Source organism: Haliotis asinina, chromosome 5 (assembly GCF_037392515.1).
Source record: "Haliotis asinina isolate JCU_RB_2024 chromosome 5, JCU_Hal_asi_v2, whole genome shotgun sequence".
NCBI classification, from domain to species: domain Eukaryota; kingdom Metazoa; phylum Mollusca; class Gastropoda; order Lepetellida; family Haliotidae; genus Haliotis; species Haliotis asinina.
In genome coordinates this window covers 68,526,206-68,550,892 of record NC_090284.1, presented here as the reverse complement: position 1 = coordinate 68,550,892, position 24,687 = coordinate 68,526,206, and the positions used below count along the sequence as shown (strand labels likewise).

Here is a 24,687-nt window from a genome sequence, read left to right as displayed (position 1 = left end):
GAATTAAAGATGCAAGTGACATAAATTCATTGGCTTTTCATATTAAATATCTAGAGGAAATAAAATAACAAGAGTTATCAGAAGATGACAAATCTCCCCAGCCCCCACATGTTTGAAAGGACAAATAATCTGAGAGTTTCTCATTGTTTTTTCAGACTAAGTTTTGTTAATTGTTGCCATGATATTCCTGAAAATTATAAATGCCATATATCTGTAACCAGCAAAGTCACAATTTCAAGATGTCTCATATATCTACCAAGATCTGTTGAAAGATATGAAATGGTTTGCGAGCTGTGCTCTGGGAACGAAGCCCATCCCTCCAGACTAAGTCCGAAACGTTTCCATGGAAACCAAGAAAATGATACATCACAAAAACCTTTAAAAACCAAAAGGCACCACTTTGGGATCTGCCACACATATCTAGAAAGTTTTACTAACACATATTAAGAAGTTTTGAGTTCTGCTCTGGAAACGAAACACACCCCTCACTTTTCAGACTAGGTCCAAAACGTTTCCATGGAAACCGAGAAAATAATACATCACAAGATCCTATATATAGCAAAAGGCACCACTTCAGCTTCTGACTGATACATCTACTAAGTTTTGCAGAAAAATATTCAACAGTTTTGGAGTTCTGCTCCGGAAACGAAGTACATCCCTCCATTTTGAGACTATGTCCGAAACGTTTCCATGGAAACCAAGAAAATAATACATCACAAGATCCTATATATAGCAAAAGGCACCACTTCAGCTTCTGACTGATATATCTACTAAGTTTTGCAGAAAAATATTCAACAGTTTTGGAGTTCTGCTCCGGAAACGAAGTACATCCCTCCATTTTGAGACTATGTCCAAAACGTTTCCATGGAAACCGAGAAAATAATACATCACAAGATCCTATATATAGCAAAAGGCACCACTTCAGCTTCTGACTGATATATCTACTAAGTTTTGCAGAAAAATATTCAACAGTTTTGGAGTTCTGCTCCGGAAACGAAGTACATCCCTCCATTTTGAGACTATGTCCAAAACGTTTCCATGGAAACCGAGAAAATAATACATCACAAGATCCTATATATAGCAAAAGGCACCACTTCAGCTTCTGACTGATATATCTACTAAGTTTTGCAGAAAAATATTCAACAGTTTTGGAGTTCTGCTCCGGAAACGAAGTACATCCCTCCATTTTGAGACTATGTCCGAAACGTTTCCATGGAAACCAAGAAAATAATACATCACAAGATCCTATATATAGCAAAAGGCACCACTTCAGCTTCTGACTGATATATCTACTAAGTTTTGCAGAAAAATATTCAACGGTTTTGAAGTTTTGCTCTGAAAACGAAGTACATCCCTCCATTTTGAGACTATGTCCAAAACGTTTCCATGGAAACCGAGAAAATAATACATCACAAGATCCTATATATAGCAAAAGGCACCATCTCAGCTTCTGACTGATATATCTACTAAGTTTTGCAGCAAAATATTGAACGGCTTTTGAGTTCTGCTCCGGAAACGAAGCCCACCCCACCATAAGACTAAGACCAAAATGTTCCATGGAAAAACAAAAAAAATATAAATGCCAAAAATCTGTAAATAGCAAAAGGCACAACTATAGGCTGAGATTACTATATCTATCAAGTTTGGTCTAAAAATATTGAGCTGTTTCTGAGTTATGCTCCAGAAACAAAATGATTTTTTTCCAAAGGTTTATTCACAATTAGCTTTGTATCGCGTAGCTGGTGAAGAAACCTGGAAGAGACTAAGGGAACACTACAGTGCTTTCATGTGATCCCTTTTTTTCCCTCAGTAAATTATCATACTTCAAATCTTTTGATCAAATTGCTCAAGGGGTATGTGACCCATCACACACACACCCCTCCAGTAATCCCAGTTTTGTTTGTAAATGAAAGATTGATTAACCAAACACATGTATGAGCTTTGATTTACAGATTAAAATCATCATTAATCAAACAAGTGAAACATGTGTCAACATGCTGCATAATTCATCCACCATACACACAGCTAGGGGATGCCAGGGTATCTGTGCGTAAGCTGCATATCTGCCATATGCTCCCACACAAACCAGAGACCAGTCATTGACTACACACTGCTGATTTGTTTACAGTGTCACTGATTTTGGTTGACATACATTTGATACTTGCTGCATAGGGACACATCCTGTTGACAAAACACTTCACATCTCCAGGAATAATCACTCTAATAACCGTATCAGATTGTAAACATGCCTGGATATCTTACATCTCCATATTCATGTTACAAACCAGCATGTCTGCAAGGCTGGAGGGACCATATGTGTGAAACAGAATTATTTGATATGACTCTTACCTGTCAAAGTGTTGTGGTATCTCAAGCAATCAGTTCCAGTTCTTACTGCTTCTACCAAATCATGTTTATATAATCAGTGGTATACAATATACAATCTGCATGTACTGTCAATGTCTCATGTTATGTATGAATATGCATTATTAATGTACCTACCAGTACTTGTACATAATGTCTACAATCTCCTCGGAGACTCCTTCGTCCCAGTTCATCTCGAAAGATGGCATCAGACCAAGAGTACAAAGATCTTGATTAAAGACACAACTGATAGAACAGATCAAATTCCAGGTATCTCTGGACACTGTTCCATGTTCAGAGTCTTGTTCTTGCTCCACTACCTTCAATCTCTTCATTCACCAATACATTCACATTTTAAGGTTCAGTGCCTTTCAGGTTAATATACCACACAGAATACTGTACAAGAATAGTCAAGGTTATATCAGTCTTGCTTGATACACACTCTAGCCTTTCATCTCATGAATGAATAAAGAATCCAGTGTGCACCTCTACCTATACACAGGCTTCTCAGTTTCATTCATAATACATGTGTTCCTCAATGACAGTTATTGTCCCCGATAAACAACACATGTTACCAGCAACAGACATCACACTTACTGTCACTTGTCATTTCTGGCTTTCCCACCTGATTCTGTCATTAAAGGAGCAGTTCCGGCTGGAAACTTCTTCCAAACAGGCAAATTGATTGGCTTATTAATGAGGTCAGGTTCTTGAACATGACAACAATCAATATTCCTGGAAATGCAGCACGTTTTTGTGAAGTCTGTGATGTTGATGTAATCAGAGTCAGCTGCAGCCCCGATCATCAATCACAACCACCATTTGCAATCCTCACAGGAATCAGTATCACAACAGGGTTACATTCTGTGGTTTTAAAAATCATAAACATTCTCCAAAACAATCACCAGCAAGTCAAACATGCATTCTGTATGGCAAGATTTCAAGTGTTAAAACTTGTATTCAAGCCCTCCATAGAATGTGCCAAGCTGTCACCTCTATCAGTCATATTCACAAGCACAAAGTGTAAGGAATTCATCAGAGCTCTGACTTGAGCAAGCCACCATCCATCATGTTTGTCACTCTCGTAAAACCCAAACCTTGAAACTTTGACACTTTGTGCACAAATCTGTTCCTTTTCACTCTTCAATACAGAGATAGCAGGGAAGAGCTGAAATGTGACAACAATGTGCAGAGCAAATGTTGGGTCCTCATCCCTGCTGCTCCAAACCTCACATAATTGATTCAAATCTCATCCCAGTAAACACTTGTGTCACATATAATCCATGTCCACCCTACTTTGTATCTCTGCAACCGTTCATCAAATACACATCCCTATTATCATACAGGTGTAATATCAGTATGCATCCTGATATTTCTCTCCATGTCTATTGGTAGAATGTCCAGTCTGAAATGCACAATACCATGTTCCCTTAGAGGCTACAAAGTGCATGGATCATTTGGTCGAGTACGAGCTGCTCTTCTGTTCAATGTTGACTGACTGGCACCATTTCAAACACACGGCGATGCTTTCACAAATAAAACAGCTCCAATTGTCCAATCATTGTACCAGCGATTGAGTTGTCCATTTCAAATACATTTCAGAGAGGCTTGATTTAACCTCTTAAATTTCACACCTCCAGGAATACATTTTTCACCAGACACTAGAATGGACAAATTATCATAGTATGAAGCTAGGACAGGATTTCCAGATACACGCCTTTAATCTCATCTTAAGCGCCCCTTGACTCAAGAGAGGAACGACCCCTGACTGTTGACTCAGTCGTTACCCTCAAAAGGTAGTGCCACTACAGATATGTGTCGTGATCAGCAAACTTCCCCAAGCTACATCAAACTTCAAACTGAGCATCGACAAACACATATCGTCTTAAGCTCATGTCGTGTTGTAATCTAGGTACTGGGGTGTTCGTCTACAGTTCGTCTCCAGTAAACTCATCATGGGTCATGTGAGCAAATAACAGGCCTTTATTTGTGCAACAGAAAGTCAATTAACAAACTACCACATGCACCTTTTTCTGCTGGATGTCCGAGCTCCACTTCCCAGTCAGTGTGAAGGAACTTGGATTAAGCAAGAGGTCAGAATAAGCCGAATGATTTTTTTGGTCACGTGTTACAACATGAAGGCTATGTCAATCACAGCTGACATATAGAAGTCCCATGATGATTTCTAAAAGTTCATTAATTGAAAATTGTACTTTCCCAAGAATCAACTTCAAAACGCATTTATTTATAATTAAAACTACTCTACATCACTCATTAGAAAAAGACTCAAATTATGTATTTTGAAACTATGCTACATGACTTGAACAGTATTCACAAAATTTTGAACACAACATGAAGAAAAATCTTACCAAAAAAAATCATCAATTTTAAAATGTCCTTGGCAACCATTTGACCCAGCCCACTAAACAATCATGTAACATGAATTGCTGACAAAATTGCATATCCTGCACACAGTGGTTTTCATTACCTGCAGATGGGGTACAGTAACATTTAGCCATGTGTGCTTCATCAAGCCTTCCCTGAATAGGGTGCCACTCGGAAGGAAGGTGTTGGTTGGAACAGACTAACCTGTATTTGCCTAGGCTATCAACTGTAGCAAGATTAGATACTGGCACACACAGATAGCTAGATGCCAGGAAACATGTTGAAACCCTCACATCACAATCAGAGCTATAGTAGAGAGGTGACAATCGTGAAGGTGAATGAAGAGAGAAATAATTAGTGAAATTCTGAATTACATAATTGACGACATCCTCATTAATCTTTGAACAAGGAAGTAAACGATGTGGAAATGTTGCCATAATCAAAAATGGCCATTAATGTAACTGTGTTGCACTTAAAATGGTGTGCTGATGTGCCGACAAAAATCCCACTAACAATGTGCTGAGGTGTAACTAAAAAAGTCCCATTAACAATATGCTGAGGTGTACGATCGAAAGTACCACTAACGTGTGCTGAGGTCTACCTGTGTCATCCCCACTATTGATGTGCAGGCACATACTTATATTATCAAAATAATGTGTCAGAATAAATGTGTGAAAACAAAATGAGTTCATGGCAGTTGTCACATCTCTATCAGCTAATCATAGCATAATTATGACAAAGGGATAGTTGTTTAACTTTCTATGCAACATTAACTTTGAACAAAAAGATATATACTTTACACAGCATCCTATCAATCATCTGGGTTTTTTTGTGGTGTGGACAAATTCAGTACCTATACATTTCTTATACAAATTTTTGCTTTTCTTTTCATAGGCATCTTAAAACTATTCTGAAAAATCGCATACCTAGAGATGTCCAAAACCCACTTGTGACTGGTTCCAACCGAATAATTCATAATGCAACTTCATTTAAAGAAGATATTTAAAATCTAACCATTATATCCATAACAAAAGTGAACTATTCTACACTTGTAATCGTTTTGTTCTGTGACAGTTAAAAACAGAATCTTGAATTTTGTTACAAAATATCTTCCACAATCAACAGAGGGCAAACACTGCCCCTGTGCCATAAAGTTGCAGTACACGGGGAACATATTACATCAGCTTGCTAAATCGTTGGACCTTGAGTTTCTCCAGAATTGGGAGTTTCCAAATCAAGCACTCTAATCCTAACTCAAGCAACTTCTGGTCTGTCTGCCCTGATAACCTTTATAATGACAGCCTTGATGAAATATAAACATAAATAGGTCATTTTCACTCATCATTTACAACAGAGTTTCATTGATTACACCTGAAAAACAACCACAAGTAAAACATTCAGCTGACAGGATGCTGTCAATATTCTTATGTTAACATGATATACAGTGGGTGAATTACATGTGTTCATTGCCTCCTGAATTGTTAGCTTAAGAGTCATAAGGGACATCTTTTACACATAAAAAACATTACAAGCAAAGATCCTTTTAGAGTTTTTAAGTGCTTGAGTGAGTGAGATTAGTTTTATGCCGCTTTTTTAACTGTATGAAAATGAGCAAGCCTTTGTTAACAAGTCTTTTGGTGAAGTCAGGCTTTCTAATATTGACTGTTGCTTTATGAAAAGCATATTAGAATAAAATATGGCTGAAATTAATGAAAAGGTTTTGTTTGTCAGATAAGCGACTTAGAATGTAAAAACAAAACTCAAGTGTTATGGCAAAATATAAGAAAATCATCAACCAACAAAATCACCTTTACTTAACATTAAATAGTCTTTCTCCTCATACTCAACTCCATCCATTTCAATTAAGATCATTTATTTTCACATAAGAAACTGAAAACAAGTTTGACAACACCCACAACTAGGAGGCTGTGAGTTGTTATTTTAAAGAATTGGGTGAATTCTGTTCAAAAAATGTTCTATGGTATATATCCATATATTATTTGCAGTCATATAAACGCTCATATACAATGTATACCTAAAGAGATGGGAATCCCAGACACAAAGTGGTAAGAATACAAAATATCGCCATGTCTCAACTAGTGGTGTTCTGAATCATTGAAAGAATCAAAGATTGGTCGCAGTGACCAAACAACCAAACCATTGATCACATTTTCTCATAAAACATATTTCATTGTTTGATAACTGACTTCACATACTGAAAAGTCATGATTGAATATTTCTTGAAGCCTACAGGAAGTTCATGTTTATATGTTAGTCATCACATTAAAGCAGAAAGTTGCATAATTTTATATTGGATGTGAAATTTGCAAATGCAATTTGCTCAGTTTCTAAATGTAACAACACAGAACCATATTACACTTGCCTGCAAAAACAACCTGAAGATGAAAATCTGAAAAATGATGCCAATTTTTTTCATGATTGCTCATTGGTAACGAACCAATTATCATTTGTGAGATTTCAACCAGTTCCCAATACCAGTCTCAACTATAACATTCTCAGCAATCACTTTTAGGTGTGGCAAATTGGGATCCCACAGAATTCATCCTCATCTCAAACCACTGCTAGTCTGCCTCAAACAAAACGTGACAAATGTTCAAATAGGACTTAGGAAGACTCCCTGACATCCAATAGGAAGATTTAGAAGTGTCTGAGAACAGCTAGAACTATTTCTTCATTTCTCGGATGGTCAGAGAGTTTACAGAACATTTTGTACAAGTTTTCCCTGGCCTTGAATATTGCCCAAACTGTGAGAATAATCCTTCATCACAGCGATTCATTGTAAGGCCACTGAGACTTGTATGTTCAAGCCACTGGGGAGAATGCTCAACACGCTGGGCAGGGGAATGCTCCAAAAATTGTGCAGAATGTGCTCACAAATGCATGTTGCAACTGACAAGAAATCACTCTTTGTCCAACCTTGGTCTATTTTGGTATCAAAGAACACTTCAAGAAGTGAATTTTGATGCAGAAATAATAAGTTACCTTGCAAACTTTCAAAGAAAATAGAATTGCCAAGCCAATATACATGTATATAGTTTTTTCATAACCAACATACATTGTAATGAGTTTCTTGGAGAGACGTGTTTTAATGTACATCAGAACCTCAACATAAACCATGCAACCTCACTTTACAAGTCTAGATTTCCTCAGGCTGTTCTTCAATGGGCTCCTTTTCAATTATAATGAGTTTGTTTGTTTCAGTCAAAATTAAATATATCCAGAGACTAAGCATTAGTCTAGACAAAAACATGTATCTGGTTATGCTAATCTCATGAAGACTGTTCTGATGGAATTGTACACATGAAATTTAATACAGCAAAATGCATCATCAGTTAGAAGTCACCAGTAGGTGAAACTGAGAATAATACACACTTTCCTGGCTTGATTCTGGAAAGCATTACAATTACAAAACTAGAAACCTGTCATAAATGTTTATATGTTGACATGAATCGGTGGACTGAAAACATTCAAGAGCTAAAGGGCAAATTCCATATGCCAATTAATCTACAACTGTGACACTAATTAATAGGCAAGTATTTGCGCTATTGGGAACTGATATTGACCAACTAGAACCTGTCTGGTCCACAACACGAGTGCCCAGGGCCTATCAGTTCTACCATGGCTGCTGGACTGACCTCTGATACCAGGCCAGGTCAAGGGCTTGGTGTCCAATGTTGACAATATGAGACATTTTTGTCAGCCACTCTTTAGCTACGGCCTTTTCTTCTGAAAATGTTGTTCAGCTAGTCTGTCATAATGACCCTGATGCAAATATATCCAAGAAAGCCTACGCAAGTCTAGAAAATGCATCAAGTCCAGAATGTCTCTGGTCATATTTTTTTTTTTTTTAAGTATGAGCTTTGATTCTGTAACTCCAGGGACTAGCTGTTGTCCATTGTTCAGCATGACAGTGAGGAAGTGCTGATGTGATGCAACAGTCACCATCGTGTGTCTACAGAGACTGCATCATGAAAAAGTAATCACATTTCTGTATCACAATTGGTTTTGATTACTATGCAAACTAAGCAAGTTAGAGAATGAGTGAGTATAGTTTTACACAGCTTCTTCAACATTTGAGCCATGTCACATCACAGCACCACATTTCACCAACGTGGATAACAGGACCTTTGGGGCTAACTATAATATACATGTATCCTGTTAAGGGTAGGTTGCTCTCTCAACACATAACCGAACACCAGACATTCGCATGACAATTCTGTATTTCTTTAAGTGCATTATCAATTTTTGAAAGACAGTCAAAGTGTAGAAGGGGCAAATAATTCTTACGAAGTTTGCCCACTAGTTGATCTCTGAAAAAATATTTATTCCCATTGAACGGTTTTACAAAGCATCTATTTGTCAAGTCTGTATAAGGGCCCAGGACATTTCTTTCAGGGATTATGGCACATTAACGACATTAAAATGTATCTTCTAACATTATCAAGACACAAAGCTACATGGCATGGCAATGACACACATCATGCAATTATGACATATTCCATTTACATAGGTTGCATCACTTCACCACTAGACTGGACATGCAACTGGCTGAGGGAATCCACACCAGCCAGCCCAACAAACGAATTACACGGTTTAACAAACAGGCTCAGTAACAGCAACTATAGTCAGAAAAAGTAGATACCATGTTTCAATTTTATCTTGTCAGGCTCTCCGCTAAATGGCCAAGACTGCAAGTGTTGAGAACGTCCTGCTGTAAGTGAGTGAGTATAGTTTTAAGCAAATTTTCCAGCAATACCACAGCAGAGTGACACCCTACGTCAACAGTATGGCGAGGGAGTGAGGGAGTTACTTTAACACCACACTCAGCAATATTCCAGCTAAATGGTGGAAGTCTGTAGATGATTCAGACTGGACCAGACAATATAGAGATCGACAGCATGGGCATCGATCTGTGCAATTGGGAACTGATGAAATGACTGTTAACCAAGCCAGCAACTCCAACCAACCGATCTTGTTAGTCACCTCTTACAACAAGCATGGGCTGCTGAAGATCAATTCTAACCAAGATCTTCACGGGTGCACATGTACCTGTGGACCTGGACTAACGTTTAGTCTCTGAATTATGAATTTTGGAATTCCATCTAAACTGAAGGAGCCCAAGATGGGTGATTCAGAACCAGAACTTGAAGAAACATCCACTTGCTCAATTTTGGGTTTTGAAATGCAGAATGTGTGGAAGGTAAGATAAAGTGGTTATGGGACAGTGTGACAGACAGATGTGTGGTGACTGCGCCTCACATCTGGGGTAAGGCCCAGACCAACATGGTCAGGAAATGGACCGAAGTGATCTGTGTGTACCACATGTAACGGTGGCCAAACACTTCCTCCACAACCTGAGTCTGGCTAAGCTACTTACCTCTGCAGATACATGCAATATACTTCACCTAAACCTCAAACCAACAAATCAAATCTTTCAAGGGATAAACTCGGATGAAACCACTTTCCTTCATATCGTCCATAACTTTATATTTTACTGTCCAAATCATTCCAAATATGCCTGATAAGCCAGTTTTGTATTATGACTTTAACATTCTAAAAAGATCTGAAAAATCATCTCTAACAAAATTCAAATGTCATGTTTTTGTTGTGGGTGTGTTTTATCTCAAGATGTTATGTGAAATACATCAGGGTTAGTGCAACAATGTCATAAAATCTGGATTCATATCTTTCATGTTGTCATATGGATGTTTACCGTCTACAATTGGTGTACTGGTCATGGTCTACAAGAAGCATGTCTCCTCCCTGTACAGCCACATCATCATGTCCCCTCCTTGTACAGCTACAACATCATGTCCACTCCCTTTACAGCCACACCATCATGTCCCCTCACTGTACAGCCACATCATCATGTCCACTCCATGTACAGCCACAACATTATGTCCACTCCCTTTACAGCCACACCATCATGTCCCCTCACTGTACAGCCACATCATCATGTCCACTCCCTGTACAGCCACATCATCATGTCCACTCCCTGTACAGCCACATCATCATGTCCCCTCACTGTATAGCCACATCATCATGTCCACTCCCTTTACACCCACACCATCATGTCCCCTCACTGTACAGCCACATCATCATGTCCACTCTCTGTACAGCCACATCATCATGTCCACTCACTGTACAGCCACATCATCATGTCCCCTCACTGTACAGCCACATCATCATGTCCACTCCCTGTACAGCCACATCATCATGTCCACTCCCTGTACAGCCACATCATCATGTCCCCTCACTGTACAGCCACATCATCATGTCCACTCCCTGTACAGCCACATCATCATGTCCACTCTCTGTACAGCCACATCATCATGTCCACTCCCTGTACAGCCACATCATCATGTCCCCTCTCTGTACAGCCACATCATCATGTCCCCTCCCTCAGTACAGCCACATCATCATGTCCACTCCATGTACAGCCACATCATCATGTCCACTCCCTTTACAGCCACACCATCATGTCCCCTCACTGTACAGCCACATCATCATGTCCACTCCCTGTACAGCCACATCATCATGTCCACTCCCTGTACAGCCACATCATCATGTCCACTCACTGTACAGCCACATCATCATGTCCCCTCACTGTACAGCCACATCATCATGTCCACTCCCTTTACAGCCACACCATCATGTCCCCTCACTGTACAGCCACATCATCATGTCCACTCTCTGTACAGCCACATCATCATGTCCACTCACTGTACAGCCACATCATCATGTCCACTCCCTTTACAGCCACATCATCATGTCCACTCCCTGTACAGCCACATCATCATGTCCCCTCACTGTACAGCCACATCATCATGTCCCCTCTCTGTACAGCCACATCATCATGTCCCCTCCCTCAGTACAGCCACATCATCATGTCCACTCCATGTACAGCCACAACATCATGTCCACTCTCTTTACAGCCACACCATCATGTCCCCTCACTGTACAGCCACATCATCATGTCCACTCCCTGTACAGCCACATCATCATGTCCCCTCACTGTACAGCCACATCATCATGTCCCCTCCCTCAGTACAGCCACATCATCACGTCCCCTCCCTGTACAGCCACATCATCATGTCCCCTCCCTGTACAGCCACATCATCATGTCCACTCCCTTTACAGCCACATCATGATGTCCACTCCCTGTACAGCCACATCATCATGTCCACTCTCTGTACAGCCACATCATCATGTCCCCTCCCTCAGTACAGCCACATCATCACATCCCCTCCCTGTACAGCCACATCATCATGTCCCCTCCCTGTACAGCCACATCATGTCCACTCCCTATACAGCCACAACATCATGTCCACTCCCTGTACAGCCATATCATCATGTCCTCTCCCTCAGTACAGCCACAACATCATGTCCCCTCACTGTACAGCCACATCATCATGTCCACTCCCTGTACAGCCACATCATCATGTCCCCTCACTGTACAGCCACATCATCATGTCCCCTCACTCAGTACAGCCACAACATTATGTCCCCTCACTGTACAGCCACATCATCATGTCCTGTCCCAGTACAGCCACATCATGTCCCCTCCCTATAGAACCACATCATCATGTCCCCTCCCTGTAGAACCACATCCATATGTCCCGTCTAACCCCCAGTGGAGGGACCACACAAGGTTACTCCAGGACACAGGACCTGTCCAGGAGACACAGACATTGTTCTTTACAAAAGTGAGATATTGTTGACTTGAAATAAAACCTATCCCCTCAAAGAAAATGATATGTTTCATGTGAAAAACATAATCCCAAAAATGTCTTTCAAAAACAAGTTATCAAACATAGTATCAGAAGTGTTACACTTACGACTCTCTGGAGCATGTTCACAGAATGGTGTTACCAGCAACCTTTTCACAATTACAATGAGTCTGATAACACAGTCTTATTCAAAACTGCTGCAGAGAAATAGGACTAAACAAAGTTTAGATAAGCTGCAATCATTACAATGTTCAAATGTAAGCATGAGACGTGATACAACCTTATCTAGGCCTGAAAGTGAAAAGTTAGAGGTATCTTGATTCAAGTGTTACAATGTCCACCGATTCCCCTATCTAACAAATACTGTCATGGTCATGTATTGTACATACAGTTTACCATCCCTGCATATATCAGACTATCTATGGATAGACATGGCCACTAGTCTGAGAGTCCAAGACAAGGGAAAATCTAGAGAGAATCTACATATTACACATAACTACTCTAACATGATCTGCAGACTAAGAGGACATAAACAATGTTCTTTTCCACTGAAAACCTGCCCAAGCCTGTGAACTGATGGTTGATACTATGAACACCAATGATGCAACATCATGAGATACTGTCAGCTGAGTCAACACTGCGACAACCTCATCCTACACTACTATGGATACTGGATATTTATTCTACTGGAAACTACAGTGACTTTACAATGAAAGACTTTTACCAAATGTACAATACTGAAAAGTAAAGAACATATGATTTGGTTCATGACAATAGTTAATTGGACGAGGCAATGACAGATTCACTTTAAAAATGTGTGTCCACTCCAATCCAAGACCTGTATACTGAGGCTCCATTTCGGCAGAAAGTGTCACACAAAATCCTTCAAGAACAGTTTGTGAAACTTGTATAAATGAGAACTGTGATTTGGTGACCGTTTCATCATATTCTACCTGCAAATATCAGTGTTCACGATGTCAGTCAACAGACTGTCCAGTCTAGCCTCCATTAAGCAAAAGTCAACATCAAATACACAGAACATCATTACTGCACCGAGTGTTCTAACAATAAATATTGAATACAAACATGGAAATTTACAATGTCAAGTGTCACAAACATGGATGAAGACAAATAAACCAATTACATGCATCTATTGATCATATACTTTGAATCCAACATCAATCTTCAATTTCAGTCTACCCATGGCCAAGTCTCATGATGACAGGAACAATCCCAATTATGCTGTTTTCTCTCCCATACACTCACTGTGAAGGTCTGACAAGTCAAAGTGGGGATTATTGCTTGAGACGAATAATAATCACTCACATATTATTTTCAGCATAATGAATAATGCTATGATTAAGATCTAATTCGGGTATTACTCAAACCTAAACTTGATAAAAACCAAAAGAGGAATGATATTAGTATTCATTTTAAAGAAACTAAAAATCATCATTTTACATTAAACATAATGTAATTACTAACAAAGCAGTCAATTTCAATCACCCAGTAATGAAAATTTATTCGTAAACCATTCAATAATTCAATGAAAATCACCAAAATCAGGACAAAAAATACCAACACAAAGGCCGCCATATTGGCCTCTCAGCCAAACTGTCTCAGCTCCGATCAAATTCTCCAGCTAATTTCAGCTACAGGAATCCCCCAAGACTATCAGCTAGCCTCTATACTTTAAAAAGTAAATAAAACACTATAATCATTTCAAATAATGCAAAAATAATCATGTATTTGAGAAAGGGTTTTAATGTATGTTTGCACAAGAGTTTGAAGTAGGTGATCTCACAGCTAATGCGTTGACAGCTGAGAGTGAGTTATATGCTCAATAGAGCCTTGGGCCGAGGAGCAAGGCTAAGATTACCAATGTGGGTCTCATAACATGAGAGGGAGAGAGAGCAGTGGCCTGGTTCAGCTCTTGGAGACACGATGACTCACGCTTGATGCCATGCTAACACACACTTTGGTAATTCAAACGAGTTCTTGTAACAAGATCTCAAGTGTAGAAAACAGATATAAAAACACATGTGACATCGTTATTATCAAATTCCCATGTCATTTATGTTTGGGATTGGAGGCGACTTCGATATTTTATGTTTATAAATACAGGAAGTAGCCATGATGGCAGGTCCTCTTTTCACACATCAATAACAGTGTCAAAACAATGAAGGAATTATTCAGCGTTTAACTGCCATTTGTCCATGGCATTAACAATCTTGTAGTTTTCAAGATGTGTTACAAATAAATCCTGGTAACTGATGCGAGTGAACTTACAAAGACGTCATCTTAAGAATAACGTTTATCACTGGAGGCAATAAGAGGGAACATGATTAAAACAACTCATCAAGTGATGCAACATTAATGAAACATGTTCCTTTGACATGATATGCTTGTACAGTTTCAGCGGCAAGTAAAATTGACAAAATGAAATTAAAACATACCATCTGATTCACTTTTGGCAATATTTTTTCAGTGAGAATGAATTGGGTTTCAAATAACTGAAGCAACATTCCTGCTATGTAACATGGTCATGACACCTTGGGCTTCACACGTTACACCTAGGTAAAATGACAATATACCTGTTATGAAAATGTAAACATAAAGCTTAGGCCAGATACTTCCTGAGTAACACATCAATATATGTGAGGTAAATGCCTTGATGCCTCTAAGTCAGGTTTATCCAAACATTCGTTGAACTGCTCTGAGAGCAACAAATATCATAAATAGTGACATGTCAAAGAAAAATATGCAATAAATGTATAACTTGCAATGTAGATTGTAAAGTAAATGACCAACCAAAACCTTAACTAGCCAAGATTACTGCTGGCCAAATCTATTAAATGACTGGCAAATACACATTTCCTTATCAGTATTATATGATGGCTGAAACATACCATCAACCCAATAAAGAACTGAATGATAAATTGTTGAACAGTCAATGCTTAGACACTGACAAATGACAAAGAGGACACAATTTATGGAAGCCAACTTCTATTGTAGCAATGCATTGGTACAGCTCCTTAAATCATTATCAAGCAGGGATCTATACCTGAACACTGACTTATTAACATATCTAGTCGGTCATACAGACCCTGAAGTACACATACTCAAGAAATCCAAAACAAGTCTAGAAAATGTGGCAAGTCCAGATTTCCACAGCTTCTGGGATCCTTTTCATTACATCGTATTTCTTTTATTATGATTTTTTTTTAATAAGTATTCTCTTCAGAGACTAGGTGTTAGTTTACAGTATATCAAGTTGTGTTCCGTAAAATGCTTGCTGTCTATCCGATGATGACATGTAACGGTACTCTGTACTTTTAACCAGCTGTGAGGAGAAACACAATCAGGATTTGAAAATTGCATGACAGAACACCATGGACCACAGACTTCTAATGACAGCTAGTTTGCTGTTTCTGATGGCCACAAGCCAAAGGACTAACAGATGCACTGACCCCTGAACTTGATAAGAGATCACCGTCCACTCTCTGTTACCAGAAACATTCAATTCGGCAACATGTAACCATGAATGGACTATTTAACAGGCACATGATAGCATCCTCCAACGATTGGTTCCATCAGTATGGTAAACCTGGCAAGATTTGAAGGTATTATACTGCAACTTCATTCATTCAATCGTGACACAAATTTTCAGATGAGCACTAATTCAAATAAGGTTATAAGAGTTGTCCCCCTTTTTACAACATCTTGCATTTATCAGAGCTCTCTTTTGCTGATAATGAATAACATCACGCTTTGATTTGAACTTGATCATCAGTGAAAACAAGACTGCAAACATATCCACTGGGCTATCTCACTGCGTCTTAATTCTGTAAACAGGGTGACAAGCATGTCTTGTTGGAAATATATGATATTATGTCCGCATATAGTCCTGCACATCAGCAGGTTTACGAGTTTCATGACACATGCACCATTTACTTTCAGGGCCCATAACGCTGTTGTATCGCTGACTCAGCAACTAATTAGTTATAATTAGTACTACCACAAGGCAAATGGTCGCTGGAAGGAATGCCTAGCCATTTCCTCAGAATCAACTGCTGGTACTGAGTACTATCACAAGGCAAATGGTCGCTGGAAGGAGTGCCTAACCATTTCCTCAGAATCAACTGCTGGTACTGAGTACTATCACAAGGCAAATGGTCGCTAGAAGGAGTGCCTAGCCATTTCCTCAGTATCAACTGCTGGTACTGGGTACTATCACAAGGCAAATGGTTGCTGGAAGGAATGCCTAGCTGTTTCTTCAGGCTCAGTATCAGCTACAACTCCTACTTGTAGTAGTACTAGAACAAATATGACCCTTGGCCCTGTTTCACAAACCTCTCATAAGCCTAAGATCTCATAACCTTCCTCATAGCATTTGTACCCCATATACTCTAACATAGGAAGTATGGATGGTACGAAAATAGTTACGAATCTCAAGCTTATAAGAGGATTGTAAAACGGGACAATGATGGTCGCTGGGAGGAGTTGGAGGTCTGTATGATCAGAGCAAGTGGTCGGAAGACAACAATGAACACCTGCAGGAGCAACAGCATCAGTGTAATGAAGCACCTACCTGGCTCTGGGCAGGAACATGGCTCCCTCAATGAACACAGACCCTGACAGCAGGATGTACCAGCAGATGGCCAGCTCCCCTTGGCTGAAACACACAGCTTCTGTTAGTTATCAGTGTAAGCATGAGGATCTGATCAACACTTAACTGAGATTACAAACTAAGTACCTACTTTAGGCAAATCGAGGAAAACATGTAACGGGTGTTTCAACATCAAATCTTTCCACTGCTTTAAAAACAGTAACTTTCCTTTTGGTATTAAAGACACGTTTTATATATTGGTCCTCTTATCATATAAATGGCCACATAAACAAGTATGAACGGAGAAAATTGCAAACCACCATTCTGACATAAGAAGGGTGTTCAAAACAAAAAAGCAGTCATCTTCATTTAGAAAATTCTCCAAACACAGTGATTTCACAATATATTTTTCTACATATTATCTGTCAACTCTAGCATATTAGATCTGCTATGTTTCATCCTGACAATTCCCATTCTGGTTGAAACTAAACCTGCAGTAAATGCATCACAAACTTCAGGAAACAAAATATGCAAGAAAGATTTTGTGTGTTAGAGATCGGCAAAAATCCAATGGAATCTAACTTGGATATTAAAGTGCATCAAAATGCAATTGGAAACTACAATCGCTTGCATAAGTAAGTTTCCACCTTCGTGTTTACTGAAAGAACTTGTTCTAGAGACACAACCCACTCCACTTCCATATATACTGGCATAAAAGTCTGGAAGTATATAGTCTATGATGTCAGCTGCCGCCCGTCTAGATATGGTAGAAGTGTCTAGATGTGGGCTGTAACTAGACAACAGTGGCAACATAGCCTGGTCATTGCATGCTTGATACTATTATAAACTTCAGAAGGTGTTTGTAATGGTTGAAGAAATATGTTTCGAGCTCAATGTCATTCCACTAATATAATTGTGTGGTGAGTTTGGAAGCTTTCAGGGAAAGGTAAGATAATGAGAAAAAATACCACAATAAAAGAGTTTCATGAAGTTTTCAACACAACCTCAATTCACTGACTGAAACCAAAATGAATTCCCATAATGGCTTTGTATATTTATACCGCAAATGCCTTGAACATTCCATACAATATTTATGGCAGCTGCTCTCTCTCTCTCCAGTCTGCCTGTCTTGCACTGCTCAAGATGTTTTATCATGCTAAAGGTCTGGTATATAATTCCATACTTCCCTCTGATTACAAAAAGAATTCACTAGAAATTGTCTGGGAGTAAAATGCATCTCATCCCGGGAGTTCTTTACACAAATTTACCAGCATTTAAGCCAAAGTCACACCGCCTCCAGAGTTACTTACATCATCAATTTTCTCCATCTAACACTTGTATTATCTTGACTAACTCTCTCACACACCATGCAGATCATGAATGTGTCCTTGCAAATGACTTTCAAGTAAATGCAGCTTCAAGGACAACACTTCATAAAAACAAAGTCTCCCAAGTATTCAATTATTGCAGTGCATCTTGTAATAACAATTTGTGTAACACCAGGTTCAGTTTAGCTGATAAATCAATGATTTGGACACAGCTCCAAAACATGAAAAAAAACATTAACCACTACCATGGTTACCACAGCTTTTGAAGGCTATAAGGTGAATTGAAAAATAATCCCTTAAATTTAGGAAGACATGTCAAGATCAAACTACAATACCTTAGCCTTTCAAGCTTCACACATTTAACATGTGAAACTTGGAGAAAGATACCAATGTAACAAACCTTCCCTGGGAAAACTCTGACCTTGGACAAACTTTTCCTGTGGAAGCTTTCACCTAGGCCAAAGTTCCCCTACCCCTACCCCTACCCCTACCCCTACCCCGCAAGACATGATCTTCCCCATGATAACTTTCGCCTAGGCCAAACTTTCCCCACCCTTAAATCAACTTTCAAGGCTACTTCTTTCCAAGCCTTGTTTTAGTATCAAAAGGGAAAGATTCCGTCCCAGCTAGGCTATTTCTTCCCAGCCTTGTTTTCATGTGTATGTTTGGACATTGTCAATACTGTATTAATGGAAAACTAAATCTGGAAATATTTTTAAGGTATATGAGCAAGATAAATGGAATATTTCTTTCCATCGGTACCAAACATTTAAGCGTGAAACATCAACCTGATTGTCATGTATGTAGTAGGCCCTTTTGCTTAACAGGAAATTAGTAATTGAGTTTTGAATCAATATGTGTCTCTGTGACATGGGTACTGAAATACAAACCCTAATTTCAAATTATCAAACACAACTTAATGTTACAAAATTCACCCTTACTTTATTACATATTACGTCATTACTATTGTTTTATATTATCATTTACTTATCTTTATCTTTCAATAATTTACTTTTTCCTACATAATCCAAATTGGCTCATCTCAAAATCATTACTATATTTGAAACTTTAACTAAATATCCAGTTTTCACTTGGAAGTCCATATGCATTCAAAATTTTATTCCTTCACTCTTGGCTTTAAATATGGCATATTACAGCTGGAAGCAGATGTAAACATCAACCCATGAACACAACACAATATCTATATCAAATAATGTATTATTTATCAGTCCACTATAGTGCCTTTTTCTAAATTAAAAAGACAAAGTTTGATAAGGGTATACTTGACCCATAGATATCTGAAACATATTTCCTTCACCGAAAGTGATTATAGATCAGTAAACAGGCTTATGTGATATTGTTCCATTATATTTATACATAAATAGAGCAAATACTAGATCATAAACAGCATGATAAGAGACCAAGCAACCTGTGTATGTTACATCTTATATACACATCAATGTGGAATTGCATGTTAAAATTTTCTGGTGACACTATTCGGCCAGTTGAATAACTCATGCAATGTGTCTTCATAGGAATGTTGGCAGCAGCAGGATGGTTTTAGAGATATATGCCAATCAAACTTGTATGCACTCAAATCTCTACACCACTGAAGTCAAAATACTGCCAGTTTAATGTTTACTTTAACTTTTTCTCCCCCTTTTGACATAAGAGCAACAGTGGCAAAGACGTGGCCAAGTTAGGCCACAATCTCCTCCTTTTGAAATAACAACAACTGTGGGACAGAAGTAGCCTAGCTTGGCCAGAATCTGACCATCTGATATAAAAACAAGGGTCAATATAAAAAATAAGGGTGGGGAAGAAATGGCTTAGCTACACCAGAATCTCCCCCTTCTGATATAAAAAATAAGGTTGGGGAAGAAGTGGTCTTGCTATTTTGATATAAGAAACAACTGTGGCACATTGTGAAGCAAGTGATGGCATTAGAACCTATATCGAAACCTCACCTATACAGAATAGAGAAGTTGCATATCCATGAAAACAGTCCTCATCCTTCATCTACCCAACTTCTAGAATGTCAATCAAAGATGTCAACATGGCATGGCTAGACCAGAATCTCCCCCTTTTTTTTGAATCATAAAACCAAAGGTGGGGAAGAAGTAGCCTCACTAAGCCAGAATTTCCATCCTTTTCACAGAAAACAACACAAAACAAATAACAAAATAACGGGGAAAACTTTGGTCTAGGCGGGTAAACTGTAGCCTAGGCCAAACCTTCCATGGGAAAGAATATCCTAAGACAAATCTTCTCCAAGGAAAGTTTGGCCCAGGGCAGATTCTCTGAGGGAAGAAATGGTGTGCTACACCAGGAACCAAGAATAGTCTAACACACATGGAGCAAACTGTTCAACAGGACTGTTAGTCACACACTAAACAGTTTCAGCTGTCACATCTGTCCATAGTGGTTCTTTGCTGAAAATGCAAAACTTCAACTTTTAGTTTTAGCCATTTTTCACTCAAACATATACTATGGATCCATGTGGGTTTGTTTTTGAATATTACTTGTTATTCTTTAGCCAGTAGCCTGAAGCCCCCATCTTACATGTTTCTAATTAGACTTAATACATACAACATTCAGTATACAACAGATAAAATCATATGATGAACAAGTCAAGGACTGCCTAATTCTCATATACATATATTACTTGAGGCAAAACGAAGTTTCATTTTCATGTACTGCCATTTGTCTGGTAAAATTCTGTCAAATCCAGTGAACCCACTTTACTACAATCTACCCTCAAACCCTAAATTCTACTGGAATGCAAAGGCATCTTTGAATTATTTTTCTTGCAAATAACATTTCCTCATAACCTTTATACAAATATCAACAGTGTCACGTCACGAGATATATTCTCTATGCATAATACCACAAGTTATCAGAAGACCAAACTAAGCAAGTTATGCGTATGTATGAGGCTGGGCTATGTAACTAGCTGTCAGACATTACTCGTAGTCTTAGATGAACTTGCTCCTTTCTTCAGTTTCTTCACCTCTGTTATACCAAAATACTGTCAGTAACTGCTCAAAGGTAGCATCCCACTATCAGCTGATACCCAGTGCCCTGCATGTGTGCATGTGCATTGTAGTTCGTCATACACATGCTCACGGCCCACGTCAAACAGTGCAACATGTGCGTAAGAAACGTCATAAAAGACCTGGGATCATGTTATTCCTCTATTCTCGAACCAAAATATGAGAAACAGCCAAGGGGAGTTTTTGTGTTACCAGGAATATCTTCACCATGCTCTGAATAGATTCCAGAGTGGGATTGAATCCACACTTTGGCGTCTCGTACATCTCTTTAAAGCTTACAGTAACAATGCTATTAGCAGATTCAGTACTTCACGAATTACACCTGATCTACTTGATGTATACAATGATACCTGAAGTTCATTTGAGTGTGATGCCATTCTACCTGTCACCGAGACAAATTTATAATGATATTGAATACGTCGTTAAGTGCACTGAATATTGCATCTCGTTTAAAAGGGGAAATGGCCATAGATCATGTAGCATCAATAATGAATTAGAAATGATAATGAACTGCCATGTGGTGAAGGATCCGTCTCCTTTTACCAGGAACACGCACGGCTAATCTCGGATTATCTTTCCAGGTTTATTTTGGGAACCTACTTGGCAGCATCCCCAACTTAATTTGTCTGTTGATGTTTCGATGTCAACAACTCCACTTAATTGTTTGTGCGGTGGCTAGAAAGCTTGATTTGGCTACATGCCACACAAGCCACTTATAGCCCTATTATCAGGACTCAGTTATTGCATTCCGTGATCAGCGATAACCAGCTCTGGTTATTGACAGAAAATCTGTGTTGTGACATTAGGAGCTAAACTCTGGGATACTGATAGTGTCGATCACTGTGAATTGGTCCTCCTTCAGGGAACACCCACGTTTTTTTTCAGTCTGGCAAATCATGTGTGTGCAAGAGTAAATGTTGTTTTAAGCTTACGTGTCGTTAACAGTGCAGTATTTGTGCAATGTACCACCAGTTTGTAGATCCCAACAATTCAGTGATGGATACTGTGAACAATGATCCATGCTATCTGTAAGTCGCCTCTTACAAGCAGTACAGGTTGCTGGGGACCAACACAACCAAGGGTCCCTAAGGGAGGTAACCCTTTAGTCAGCAATACACTCGCCACTACATGGCAGCCTGTAATTGAGTGAGTGAATGAGTTTACTTTTACACCCCACTCAGCAATATTCCAGCTCCATGGCGGTGGTCTGTAAATAATCGAGTCTGGACCAAACAATTCAGTGATCAACGACATGAGTATCGATCTGCACAACTGGGAACCGATGAGATGTGTCAACCAAGTCAGCGACCATCCAATCCCGTTAGTCGCCTCTTACAACAAGCATAGTTGATTATTTACAGTCATTTATTTGACTGCTTGTTTGGTTGGTTGTGCATAGAGCAATTTTACAGCTTGATTATTGCAATCTGTAAATAATCAAATCTATGCAAGACAATTCAGTGATTCACATCATGATTATCAATCTACACAACAGGGATATTAAGAAATATATCACTGTGCCCGTCCATCTGATCCTATTAGTGGCCTCATACAACACATGAGTTATTGAAGAACATTAACATCATTAACATCAACATTAAAAATTCTACCCTAGAAAATACAAACGATTGATCACAAATGCACAGCTGAAATATACATACCAGTATAGTATATCATTTGCATCATGGAATTCATATCTGACGGTGTGACAGAGCGATCGGAGTGCTGGTTCACGTAGAGTTGACAGGGCCTCCATGCCATGGAGGTAGGCATAGATGATGTTGCAGTCCTGGAATACAAAAGTACAATGATCAATAAAACATGCCTGCTGTCTTGGATATGTCTTGAAAAAATCATCATTGCATGTGAACAATTTCAGTAAAGTGTGAAAGACAAGGTTGTATAAATCTGCTTTGAAAATATTTCAGTAATATTACGTGTCAGTTTCCAATGTCAGTAATGCAAATATGAAATCATAAACGCGTAAGCATGGGTAATGTGCTTGTGAACAAAGAATTATAGTCTAGAAAAATCTGCAATTACAATCTATGATCAACGATTCTGGCAGTCCAAAATGGATTCAATTCACAGCGAATAGTATCCCCCTTGACATCAAGACATGCATGACGAAGAATTTTAGTATGTTGGTTAATCACTCATGAAAAATATTGAGTTCTGTTGTTTGATTTTGCTTCAAGAAACATTTCAGCAACATCGAAATAATAAAAATCAAACTTTTCTTGCAGCCATGTGGGATGTATTGTTTGTCTCCAATGGAGATAAAAAAAACTCCCTGTGCCTAACAGCATGTACATGTCAACATATTGTGTACAACACACAAAGAAATGTAATCACACATATGTTCTATGGTTTAACACTGATGTCAATGTAGATGCACATCTTATACATGTTACTACAAACCAGCACTTCCTGACAGGGAAGTTTGACCTTTCACAAAAAACACCTCCAATAATTGCTGACTAGTATCAAATCAAGCTGTCAGCTAAATTAATACAAAGAGTACTATGCAAAATACTTGCTCAGTGGCAATGTCCAGTTTAGGCCTAAAAAACTGCCATATTGGTACAGACTATAAAATTTGAAAGAATTTATTGACAGAATGGAAACACAAAGTCTTCTAATTGTTCTGAAGCCAAAGTCTTTCAGACTTCAATTCCTGTATGTTATATAAATAATATAAAATAATACAAGGCAAGTCTTAAATTCAAATTTTATAAAACTCTACAGGTTCCCAATCAGATGATCCTTTGAACATGCTGAATCAAAAGCATGAAGATATTCAGAAAATCTTTATGGTGGCAGCTACTCATTGTGAAAACTTCCAAAGTAGTTGCTACAACAAAACACTGAATAAATATAAAATCACTATACATACACAACTAATCAACACGATAATTAGCTAGGTATATGTAAATATTTGCAAGTGCTCTGCAGCTTCACATTACCCTCTACCTCAGAGCTGGATTGGTGGAACAATCAAGGGGAGATAACTCGAGGGGGCATATACACCTACAGCTTTCATGTTACAACTGATTGCAATCTCCACAAAACTAAATAATTAAATATCAATAAAGGAAACCGAACTAATTCCCTGTATGCATCAAGTGTAACAACATTGAAACAGCATCTGAAAAGTGTTGCTATTTAGCAATCAACAACAGCAGGGTAACACAAAA

At 38.7% G+C, this 24,687-nt stretch overlaps 1 protein-coding gene across 3 annotated transcripts in view; it reads right to left on the bottom strand.

The window, feature by feature from the left end:
- LOC137285129 (rap guanine nucleotide exchange factor 6-like) overlaps positions 1 to 24,687 on the bottom strand; it is a 151,195-nt gene that overhangs the window by 97,976 nt on the left and 28,532 nt on the right. For all 3 annotated transcript variants that reach the window (XM_067817349.1, XM_067817352.1, XM_067817350.1), the window contains exons 3-4: positions 23,152 to 23,279; positions 17,092 to 17,175 (exon numbers count right to left, since the gene is read on the bottom strand). In XM_067817349.1, the coding sequence (XP_067673450.1) occupies positions 17,092 to 17,175; positions 23,152 to 23,279 (212 nt within the window). The remainder of the gene's footprint in view (positions 1 to 17,091; positions 17,176 to 23,151; positions 23,280 to 24,687) is intronic.